The 11,918-nt window shown below is 40.4% G+C and overlaps 1 protein-coding gene across 1 annotated transcript; it reads right to left on the bottom strand.

The window, feature by feature from the left end:
* Positions 1 to 242: 242 nt before the first annotated feature.
* On the bottom strand, positions 243 to 10,917 carry top2a (DNA topoisomerase II alpha). Its single transcript, XM_029527378.1, has 35 exons — positions 10,788 to 10,917; positions 10,054 to 10,203; positions 9,700 to 9,790; positions 9,501 to 9,564; positions 9,279 to 9,424; positions 9,010 to 9,107; positions 8,713 to 8,925; positions 8,182 to 8,355; positions 7,763 to 7,864; positions 7,506 to 7,643; positions 7,284 to 7,422; positions 7,045 to 7,202; positions 6,814 to 6,939; positions 6,545 to 6,655; positions 6,173 to 6,278; positions 5,928 to 6,037; positions 5,644 to 5,736; positions 5,450 to 5,564; positions 5,239 to 5,360; positions 4,773 to 4,921; positions 4,422 to 4,653; positions 4,198 to 4,332; positions 3,879 to 4,079; positions 3,584 to 3,779; positions 3,361 to 3,452; positions 3,120 to 3,260; positions 2,931 to 3,014; positions 2,559 to 2,765; positions 2,277 to 2,397; positions 1,750 to 1,911; positions 1,472 to 1,631; positions 1,332 to 1,387; positions 1,143 to 1,244; positions 817 to 1,034; positions 243 to 701 (listed from the first exon to the last, which is right to left on the bottom strand). The coding sequence occupies exons 1-35, from the start codon at positions 10,803 to 10,805 to the stop codon at positions 552 to 554; spliced, it is 4,680 nt and encodes a 1,559-aa protein (XP_029383238.1). The 5' UTR covers positions 10,806 to 10,917; the 3' UTR covers positions 243 to 551.
* Between the last annotated feature and the right edge of the window lie 1,001 nt (positions 10,918 to 11,918).

Raw genomic sequence — 11,918 nt, 5'->3', positions numbered from 1 at the left:
AGGAAGGAGCTGCTAACCCTAACCCACCAATTTCCCTTTTTCAGCGTTCTTCCTTAACAATGCAGCGCAACAAAACACATCTTACCTTCTAAAGCTCAGGAACTGTTGAGTTGTTAGGATGTTACCTGGCAGATGTTCAACTGATGCCATTTGAAGCCCTGAGAACCGGCGTGGAACTGACAAAAACCACAGACATTATAAACCAGACAGCAGCACTCAAGCTGGGTGTTACCCAACAAAAATCAGTACAAACAGGTTAACTTTATTTTCCAATGTATAAAAAACAGCCACTGAAATATTTACAAGACAAGACAAAACACAAGATTACAAAAGTTAGTAATAATTAGACTGAATTGAATTTGTTTGCTTTTTGCTAAATGAAATTTCTTTAAAAGCCTTCAAACAGAATGCAGGTTTCAAGTACAATTAAGAGTAAATGTAACTGCCTGAACTGACGCCATATAAATCACATGGCAGAAGCTACTCAAGAATTTCTTCTGTAATATAAAATCCAAAAAGAACTGACTGTGAAAACTGGCTTTGGCTAGAATTTAAAAGTCTTCATCTGAGTCAGAGTCCATGACATAGTTTATAGGTTTACGAGCCCGCGAGGGCTTGTCCAGCGGTTCCACAGCCACCGAAGCTGCAGCTTCCAGGTCTGACAGGTCGAAGCTTTGGTCCTCAGCCCATTTTTTAGTTTTCTACAAACACGATTAAGGCATAATGAATTATAAAAATAACACCTGAATGAATAAACAAATCAAGATGTAACATCTGAAGACAATCCTGAAATCAGAAATCAGTCTGAAAACTGACCTTGCCAGCAGCAGCCTGTTTTCCCTTGAGGCGCGACATGAGGTTGTCTGAGCTGCTGTCAGAGTCGTCACTAGTGGCCTGTTTCCGCTTGAGAACAGGCTTTGCCTTTTTAGCTGCTGGTTTAGCTTCACTTTCTGAGTCACTGGAGTCAAATGAAGGGACCTTCTTGGAAGGTTTGGCCTTTGACAAAGCATCCACAATAGATGGCTGCTTCACATCTAAAAGAAAACATACCAAATGTCATTGGAGTGAAGGATGCATAGCTTTTTTCTTTTCTGCTTACGACTATTGGATGTGTAGAAAAGCACAAGTTAACCACTTAATACCTGCAGCTTTCTTCTTGGTAGCTGCAGCTTTCTTGGGGGCAGCCTCTTTGGTTTTACGTTTAACTGGAGCCTTAGATGCAGGTACTGGATCATCTGACTGAGCTGCCAAGTTCCAAAGGGAGCAAATTATTTAACCCAGATTCTATTTCTCTCAACATCACCACATGTGTGTCCTGTGAAATTACTTACAGCTTGACTTGGATTCTGATTTTTTTACTGTTGATTTACTTTTTGTCACTCTCTTCCTGCACAGAAACGAGGAAAGCTGAGGTAAATAAACTGACTGAAGAAACCTTGGTGTGACAGAAGCTGTGTTGTCTTGTACTCACAGAGGTTCTGGGGCTTTGGGAGGGGGACCTGGAGAGTCCAAGTCACTCCCATCAAAGCTGCTATCATCATCACTGACGAGAGCTACCTGTTTTGGAGCATCCTTTTCCTTCCAGACATCAAATTCATCTTCACTGTCTGACATACTGTACTTCACTGCAGCTAAAGAAAGAAAGATCATAGAGATTAAGCCATGAATTGACCCCCCAACAAAAATGAAAGAACTTAGAATATTCAATGTGTCTGAGCGAACACCTAAAACAGTCTTTGTCAGTCTCACCTTTAGTTTTGCGTTCAGTGCGCTCCCTGGGGACAACTTCTTCTGCCTCCGCTTCACTGTCAGACAGTTGGTCAGACTCATCATCTGACCACGGGCTCTTTTTGGGCTTCTTGGTAATGGGCTTGAACTGCAGTGTGGTCTGTGTGCCTTTCTTTGATCCCGCTGTGGAGCAATATGTAAGCCGTTTTAAACATACTGCCATGAAGCAGTAGGTCAAGACAGAGCAGTTAAATTGATTACATTTTTAAGATTTCATCGTCTTTCTTAATAAAACCACAATCCTGGTAGCAAGTGGTTATGTTAATGTCACTAGCTGTATCTATACAAAGTCACAACGCTTTATTCTGGTATTTAACAAACATCCAGTCTGCCAATGTGCCCATTTGACTGATATCTGAACTCTATATTCCAGCTCTGTGTCAACACATCAATCAAGTCAGTTTTTTCTAATAGTAGAGGTATGCTGCTGTAAAATTCAATATGTTTGAGTCAGTGTCTTGTCTCAGCTCAACATTGCTCCTCTTCACCTTTTTCCTTTGGCTGTGTTTTAGTTTTTTTGCCCAGTCGTGCAGCCAAGCTGAGCTCCTCACTTGGCTCTGCATTCTCACCATCTTCTCCAAATTCCATCTTAACCGCTACATTTTCAGTCTTTAATTACAGAAATAAGGTCAAGCAAAGAATACATTTCATTTGGCAGCTTATCCTATGACAGTGTTGAGGTGTAGACATATGACTTGCACCACAAAAAGGTTTCTGACAGGTGGTGTAAGTTTGAGGGTATTTTTAAATGCCACATTCAAAAGACATACCTTAATTTTCCTGCCCCTCTTTCCTTCTCCTTTCTTAAGGTCAGCCTTCCTGTTAGCTTCAGCTTTCATGGTGCTGGTAATTCGTGGGATGACACGGCGACCATGGGGCGTACATAGAGTCTCCTGCTTCACTTTCACTGCTTTGCCTTTTCCAGTCTTCTTTGAAGCATGCATATTGGCATCCTCTTTTTCTTTTGCCTCAATGCGCTGAACACAGAGAAAAAGGTCAGAAGATGATTGAGGAACTTAACATTTAACAAAGACTGAATATAATCAGGACTTTTAAAGACTTGATATGTATATCATATGTATATCATCAATAGTTCTCTGAAACTATGGCAGAAATAATGTGCAGAATGGTGGAGTCAGTACGTCAAGTTCTTCAGAAAAGGCAGCAAGGTCTTCCCTCCACAGGTCAACTGGAGTCTTCTTCTGCAGGGTGTTCAGCTCTGTCAACTACAGAAGAGTATTTGGGTCAAAAATAGATGAGGTTGCAGAACAATTTTAAGTGTTACTTTGTGACCCCCAGAAAGATTTCAGCACATTTTCTACTCTTCACACCTTAGTATCTCTCTGTTTGCACAGCTCCTCTTTCTTCTCTTTGGTCAAGAACCACATGGGCATGCTCAGCAGGTAGTTGTAGTCCGGCCCACTGGTGTCCTCCTCTATTTCTTCCTCTTCCTCCTCCTCCATCACCTCATTCTAAGCATGCAGGAAAATAGATAACATTGTTTTCTCTGGTTGAGTATGATTATTTTTATAGTCTAACTCATGTAGCTGAAAACAGTTTGAAGTGACTGACCTTCTCTTGAGCCTGTTTCCAAGCCTTGACTGGGTCAGAGTCATAACCCATCTGCTGCAGCATGCGGATCAGTTCCTTCTTCGGTTTGTTCTCTACAAGTTGATGAAGAGATTTAAATGGAAGATATGTTTAGAAATTACATTTTATTCAAAAAACATTCTCTGACATTTGTGTGCCTTTGAAATGAACATGCTTTAAACATAAACTATATTAAGCTACAAACCGATGACTAAGGTGCCCTGGATTTTCTCCAGGATGAAGCGAGCCTGATTGGAGAGTTTAGCACACTCTGCCCCCAGCATGCCAGCCAGCCAGTCCTTTCTCAGCACATAGTATTTCATCCTCAACTCAAAGAAGTCTTTGAGGATATCCTGCACAGACTCATACTTCTTCAGGCTGCCCACATGATCAAACAGAACCTTTTAAAAAAAAAAAGTGGGTGGGTGGGGGGTGAATAAGGTTCTGCCTCATTCTCTGTTGTGAATATTTGATCTGTGCATGTATGTGGCATCCATTACCATAGAATTGCAGGTGAGTGGACTTTGCAGTTTGAAGACTTTATGGAGGCCAGCAGCTTCTGCCTCCCTAAGCTTCTCTTCTGTCATCTTGACCACAAACCGGACTGTGGTGTCAGTGTGATATTCCTTGTAGTCTGTGATCAGAGCAGGGACCTTCTCTGTGCCATTCAACATTGGCTCCAACACGTTTTCCTTGTAGGTCTGAAAAATAAGATGAAATAGCAAAATCTAAGTGAAGGGATCTCAAAAGTACTTAAATTTGATAAGGAATACTGACACATGCCGATTACATCCTGAGGACAATGATTTAGTGACCTACCTGTGTCCAAGTCTTGACAGGCAATTCAGAGATCTCGATGGTGGTGGAATCAAGGATGGCGATCTCTCCGCTGTTCATGAACTGGTTGTCCATCACCTGCTCAATTGTGCCTCTGAAGCCTTTGTATCTTGGGAGCTATGGGAGAAAAAAAATCTCATCTATTTTATACAGAGAACCACACAAGATATTAATGCCAGAAAGCAACAGTCATTTTCTATCCTCACCATAGGCAGAGGTTCCTCCCCACTGAGCATACGGTGGATGTTGCTGATGATCTCTCGCACGTCATAGTTTGGGATCTTACTGGCCCAGCCTGTGCCAATACCTTCAGAGCCATTTATCAAAACAGTGGGGACAATGGGCATGTACCACTCTGGCTCAACACGCTGGTTGTCATCATAGTTGTACTTGAGCAGGTTGTCATCAACAGCTGGGAAAACAAGACGGGCTAGAGGGCTACAGAGGTGGGAGATTTTGATTTAATCTCCAATTAATTCTTTCACATTATTCAACCCAATAGAATCGTGCAGGAAGAAGCTTCAGACAGTTTTAGAGGATACAGGAAAGCTGCTGACCTGAGCATGGTGAAGATGTATCGAGGGCTGGCAGAGTCTTTACCACCATGCAATCTTGTTCCAAACTGACCCAGCGGCTGCAACAGGTTGAGATTGTTGCTTCCCACAAAGTTTTGGGCCAAGCCGATAATGGTCATCATCAAAGACACCTGAAAGTGAAAACCATGGAGGTGATTAATTCATCGCATTATGAATACTGTGCAATATCGCTCAAATTTCCACAAAGAATCCATCTACTACTCAAAGCTGCATTGGCATGTTGAAGGCAAATGTCCAATAGCTAAGTAATGGAGGTGAACAAGAATTGAAAAAGCTACAATTGGCAATAATTTAATAACAACTACTGAAAAGACCAATAAAGGCAGCTTCTTAGGAAGCAAAAAAAAAATAAAAATAAAAATAAAAAAATCTGCAGCATTCTAATCTAATTGTAAATCCTGCTCATGTTAATGTAACATGATCTAACCTCTCCATGATGGTAGGCTGACATCTCAGCTACAGAGCCAGCCAACTGGGCCACCTTTACCTCCCGCTTGTCATTTCTCTTGAAGCAACTGAAAAGCACCTTCCTCTGACCAGGCTTTAAACCTTGCAAACAAAACAAATTAAAACAGCATTAAATCCTTCTCCCATTGTTCTAATTTTTTTCCCCTGGTGATTATAATAATTTTACAAACCATCCACCAGGCAGGGAATTGACCTCTCATTATCAGAGTTGGAGAAAAGTACCAGCTCCTTGTTCACAAAGTCATTGTAGGAGAGGGACTTGGTCGACTGACCATACAGGTAGTCCTGTTTAGAGACGGATAATTAGAGAGGGATGCCAAACCAAAATAAACCATGCATTGCTCACCAATGGTTGGGACATTACCTCAGGCAGGTTGTGCTCTCTGCGCTGGCGCCTGTTTGTCATGAAATTTGTTAGCCACTCTTTGCGCTCCTCCACTTTTTTCTTGCTAAAGGCCTGGTAAAAAAAAGAAGGGATTCGCAAGGATTAAATATTAAATTCCAACAACTAATCATATGGTGGCAGAAACATGGGATAATATGTAGAGTGCTGTGAGTGTGCCGAGTACACTACGAAGTCTAAACATTTAAACTGAATTTGACGAGTTCCTCCACAGGATCCGTTAAAAAAGACGTAGGAAATCTTACAAGGGTGATCGCTTCATCATCTTTAGGCCCAGAGTACTTGAATGGGATACGGTGTTTCTGCATATCAGAGAAGTACTCCTTGGCTTCTTGCGATGTACTGGTTCCCAAACCTGTGTCCACAAAGGAAAAGAGACTACTAGATAAATCATTGTAGTAAACATACAAGATTCAGACCATGACACTTGCCAGGTATGAAAGACTGCTTACTTGTCTGTTTTACTACCACACAGGGGTTTGTAACAAACCTTTGTAGTATTTGATTTTCCAAGATTTGTGGTTGGGCTGGCTCTCCTTCCATGCATTGAATTCAGGGATACTGTAGAAAGACAGCTGAGTTTTCTTGTGAGATGCCTAAACAAAGAAATAAAAGTAATTTCATATCATTAAAATCTCATCATATCAGCATTCATAGTCACCGTGTAAATACATAAATACAAAATATATCAAAGATGATTTCAGTTGTGAGTCCAGTATTGTCACTAGATGGCAGTCTTGTTACAACTTGGAAAAGACTAAAATTATTACTGCTATCAGTTGGAAATCAGTTTCCATTTATTCTACTGTGTATCCCTGAGCACAACTTCAATTTTACCAAAGCATTTTAAGAGATTACATGCCTTGATAATGGGTGTGATAAACTCCTCCAGGAAGTTATGGCGCAGCAGTGATGGCCAGTTATGGTGGATGAAGTTGATCACCAAGCCTTTAATGTGGGAGCCATCTTGATCCTTATAAAAATCACAGAAATACAGTAGCCCAAGTCCAGTCATATTAGTGTAAAGCATGCATAAAGATAAACAATATAAAAAATAGAGGTTAAGTTATTTATTGTATAAAATATTGTAAAATTGGCTTGAGACAAAATTGCTGTCATGTGAAAACACACCTGATCTGTCATGATCATGATTTTTCCGTAACGGAGACTCTTCAGGGATTCTGGATCAGTGTAGTTCTTCTTGTACTGAAGACCGAGGATCTTAATGATGTTGTTTATCTCTGCGTTCTCCATAATCTGAGATAGAAAACCAAACAAGTCGCACACTCAGCTGTTTGCTAACGAAACGTGACATGCCCACTGCCTTCTATCAGGCATGGGCAAAATTCTTTGGGGCCTAACCTGCTTGTGCGAGGCTTCCCGGACATTGAGCATTTTTCCTCTAAGGGGGAACACGCCATAGCGATCCCGACCGACAACGCCCAGGCCAGACACAGCCAATGTCTTGGCTGAGTCTCCCTCAGTAAGGATCAGTGTGCAGCCGATTGAGTTCCTCCCACCTGCCAGACATCAGACTTTAGCCACTCGTATTTTGACACATCTGGACAGATATGAACATACAGGAGCTTGGTATACAGTACCTGCATCATTCGCATCATCCAGTTTGGGCACTCCCTTAATTTTTGTGTGTTTGACAGCTGAACATTTCTTATTGAGCTGTGTTTGAGCCTTGAACTTCACCCAGTTCATGATACTTTCCACAATTCCGCAGGATGTGGCCTATGGAGAGCAAATAAGGAATTAATTAAACTTGAATGATTAGACTTCTAATATGAAGAATGGAAAACCAGTGTTTTTAGCACCTGCTTAATGAATTTGTCTCCAAGAGAACAGGTGGAACCGAAGTTCTTCTGCTGCAATGTCATGTTCTCTTTAGTCTGAGAGTCAAACGTCGGGTTCTCAATCAGGCAATTGACAAACAGCCACATGTGATTCTTCACCTGGACCAAGGGGGGGTAAAACACAACCATTAAAATTGTGTTAGACGGTTTTGAATTTAGAGGCTCATGATTGCATTAACTAGAGCAGTTTTCTCTCACACACACACACGCGACCGTACCTGGAACGGCTTGACAGCGACCCCAGCTTTGTTCTTCTTCTTCACCACTTCAATAAGCTTACCAACCACCTGGTCAGTCACATAGTCAATGTGCCTCCCTCCCTGGGTGCAGAGGAGAAAAATAAGATCCCATTTACAGAATAAATGTCATAAGTCTTGATCATACTGACACAAAGTGCCTGGGAGAGTAGCCAAACTTGTACTTAGCTGCCAAAGGAACCTGGTCTAACTAGTCCAGTCAGCCTAAAATGATTCATAGCTGCTCTAAGATGTAAATTTAAAAAGGGCTGACAAAATAAGGTAAAATAAAAATTGATGGACAGTTTTCCAAAAGACTAGTAAAAAAGAAATAATAATATACACACACACACAAATAGAAAGCAGTACTGCATATTGTACTAAATAAGACGGGATGTTACCTTGGTTGTGGCAATACTGTTGACAAAGCTGACTTGCTGGAAGCCCTTCTCACTCATGGTGAGGCACACCTCCCAGCGTGGATTGACATTCTCATGGACCACAGTAAGGGCATTGCCAAGCTCATCCACCTTGTTCGCCAGGTACATGTCAACATAGCTACGGAAACCTGTAATCTGGAGTACAAGACTGTCTTAGTCCAAATCATGTGATCTAGGACATATAGGCAATCAAACAAGTGCTTAAAAGTTAAAATGATAGAGAAGTTTGTGGTACAAATGATACCACTGAAGTTCTCGTTGGTATCACTGAAACCCCTAAAATAAAATTTAATTTCAATGCCTATAAAATGCTAAGGGAGAAAAGCCTGGGAGAAAAAAAACTTTAAAACTAAATTTAAAGAGCTCTTTATATTTGTTGGCATGTTAATTTTTATCCAATGATATAAGACCCAGTTTTAATTATTAATAAAAAGCCAATAGAAAGCAACACGCAGATATTAACACAAAGAGTGAAACTGTGGGGTAACATACTGGCAACTTCTTGCCATTGAAGAATACACGGACACCCTTGGTGGATCCAGCAATGTCATAAGCCCTCCTGGTCATCAAAGCCACAGTGTCTTTGTCCAAGATGCTCATCTTAAACTTGGGCAGATCTGGCTTGAAGGTAATGCAAGTGTATTCCTCACCATCAAAGGATTTGATGGTAGCATCACTTGCCCTGCCCATGTTGTCATACCAAGTCTGGGGGAAATAAGGACTCTCAGTAAAATAATATTTACTTTTCTTACAATCCGTAGAAAAGAAAATATAGTTTGATCTCTTTACCTGCTTGAAGGCCTTCTTTGACTCTTTACAAGCAGTCTCCACAGTGAACTTTATGCTAAAGATATTGCAAAGCTTAGCACCATACCCATTACGTCCACCTAAAGAACAAGTATGTGTGTAAAGATGTTGGTTAGGATGCTAGAAAAAGGTCTACCAATAGCCACCAAGGCTAGCTAGGGCAAGTTTACATAACAGTTTTTTCCAACTGCCAATTATGATAAAAAATATTTTTATGATCATAGTCTTCCTCATTTAATAACTTCTCTCACCAGTCACTTTTTTCTCGTCGTCATCATAGTTACTGGAGGTCAGGAGCTGTCCAAAGATGAGAGCAGGCACAAAAACCTTCTCCACCTTGTGCTCCACCACAGGAATACCCTTCCCATTGTTCCATACACTGATGGTGTTGTTTTCACTGAAAGGAAAAAGGTCAAAGGTCAGACTCTAGGATGTTCTTCAATCTTAATTGGTCATACAATATTGTTACTCACACATCAATGTTAACTTTGATGCAGGACATATTCTTATCCCTCTGCTTATTGTCAGCTGCATTTACTAGAGGGAGGAAAAAAAAAAAACCAAATGTTTATTTTATTCTAGGTCTGCATGTAGATGATCTCATTATGTTTAGTACAATGACAATAAACCTTTCTATTTCTAGTTGTAAATTCATCAGAACTATGTACATACCAAGGATTTCATCAAAAATCTTGTAAAGCCCAGGCACAAATGTCACGTCACGACAGTTCAGTCCAACATCCTCATCATACACCCACATTTGCTAAAGAAAAAAGTCAGCTGGTCACTACAATGATAGTACACACACTTTACTGTATGCATTTTTGATGCTCTTTTCTCTTGCAGCTTAACATCCTGAAATTTTGCAGTGAGAGCAAAATTCTCCAGATAATTTCCTCAAGAGCCCACCCTGTCCAATATCACATCAGCCCCTGTGAGGTTTGCTGGAAGACTCTGAGTCAATAAGGGTTACTTAGAGAAGCCATTAACTTAAAAAGACACAGCCACAGCATTGAGAACTCTTACTTGGGTGACAGGCTCCACAGAGCCTATGTAGGAGTCAGGACGAAGCAAAATGTGCTCCAACTGTGTCTTCTTTTGATAGATCCTTTCAACTGACAGCCGCTTTGGATCTTTCTTTGTCTTTTCCAGCGGCTTGTTTTCAAAGAAGGTTTGCTGTGAACACAGGACAACATTGGAGATGCATTCATTTGTATAGCAGGTTCCTTTATTCAGTGACAAACAGCATCCTCAAGGCCATTTGCACAGCCAGCTTGACATTGTTGTAATTACTTTAATCTTAAATCTTATATGAAAAAACTCCAGCTACAAAAAAGGAATACATTTTTTGTCCCAAGGAAAACATTAAAAACCCAGTGCACACTGTCTGAAAACACCTACTTCATGTTTCTAGGCCTTACTCCTTGTTTTATTTCAAATATGACACGTCTTGGCTTTCACGGTCGAATCCATCATTCATTCGACATTGTTACATCACATTCCCACGTGTAAAACTTAAAAAAGCCTAAATAACCTTGAACTACATCAAGCTAAGTAGACGGCTGGTGTCGTGTGTGTTGCAGTGGAGTTACTGCCTTTATGACACGGCACCATCAAACATTTGCCGTTTCCTCGACAAGTGCCTTGTTTATGTTGCATTCCAACATGTCGGTCAAGATTAGCATGTTAATGTCGTGCTACACGAACAATAACGGTTAGCTCAACTGACCGTCCGTTACCAACAAATGAAGTTAATTTACCTTCAGTGGGTTCGCCATGCTTCCTATATGTCCCAGAAAAACCCCGAATAACTAACCCCTGCTCGAACTCTGATACTTCGTTAAAAACTAGCTAACTCTTCAGACCAGCCGCTGCATGCTGAAACGGAAACTTGGGGAAATGAGACCCACTTTGAAAATTCGAAACGAAGCAACGCTGCCGCGCAAAATATTGACCAATCAAATGAAGGGCGCCTGGCGTTTCCTCCAATGAGGAACGGGAGAAGCGTTTCTGTGTTTAGTTAGTGACCAATCACTTGCGAAAGAATACAGATAAGACCGCCCACACACTTTCTCTTGGCCAATCAGATTCCCTTAAACGAGATTTACAGTTTACATAGATTTTAGAGTAAATTAATTTAAACTAAAATGTATAATAATAATCTTACTATTATTGTTATTATTATTATTATTATTATTATTATAGTTTTTGCTGTTGTTGTTCTACAGTAAATATACCAACATAGCAACCTATATGTATGTATATGAACACCTCTTGTAATCACATCCATATTCACATTTATGCATAAATGGGCAATGATTTCTATACAGTTCATGTTTATTTAAACACCTATATCCTTAATTGTACTTTGGATTAGGTGACATAACAGCTTTTTTTTTTTTTCCAGATAGGCTCTTTCTTTCATAAAAAAAAAAAAAAATGCCTTTCTGGTTAAAATAATTCAACTTGGGCTTCATCAAACTCTTGTTGACCACACTGAGCTAAATGTCAATAAGCTAAAGGGTTATTTTTTAAAAAATATTTATATAGTTACTTATATGTCTATTTATTTATATATTTAGTCTGCTCCAAAATTGCTGATGACTAATGTGGATGGTTACATTGGGCGAGCGCGGGGTCCACCCTGGACAGGTTGCCAGTCCATCACAAGCCAACACACAGAGACAGACAGAGACAACCACTCACACTCACATTCAGACTTACGGACAATTTAGAGTCAGTAATTAACCCAAACAATGGTGGTGGAAACCTTCTGTTTGCAAGGTACCTGGTGATCATTCGATTTACAAACCATCACTGTTTAACCTTTTACAAGTGTAAAAAAATGCCTTACAAGAAGGAGTTATGTAACGTTTTCTGGGAGCACAGTG

The sequence above is a fragment of the Echeneis naucrates genome, chromosome 19 (assembly GCF_900963305.1).
Source record: "Echeneis naucrates chromosome 19, fEcheNa1.1, whole genome shotgun sequence".
Lineage (NCBI taxonomy): Eukaryota > Metazoa > Chordata > Actinopteri > Carangiformes > Echeneidae > Echeneis > Echeneis naucrates.
Note: the sequence above shows the minus strand (reverse complement) of the source record. Positions and strands in the feature narration are given on the sequence as shown.

Bases quoted from the DNA above. Each gene is read 5' to 3' on its own strand.
- top2a (XM_029527378.1), bottom strand. The intron at 6,279-6,544 runs GCATGTAATCTC...TTCTTTGTTTAG, and splicing joins TTATCACACCCATTATCAAG to GCATCTCACAAGAAAACTCA. The intron at 1,912-2,276 runs GTGAAGAGGAGC...ATTGCTCCACAG, and splicing joins AACACAGCCAAAGGAAAAAG to CGGGATCAAAGAAAGGCACA.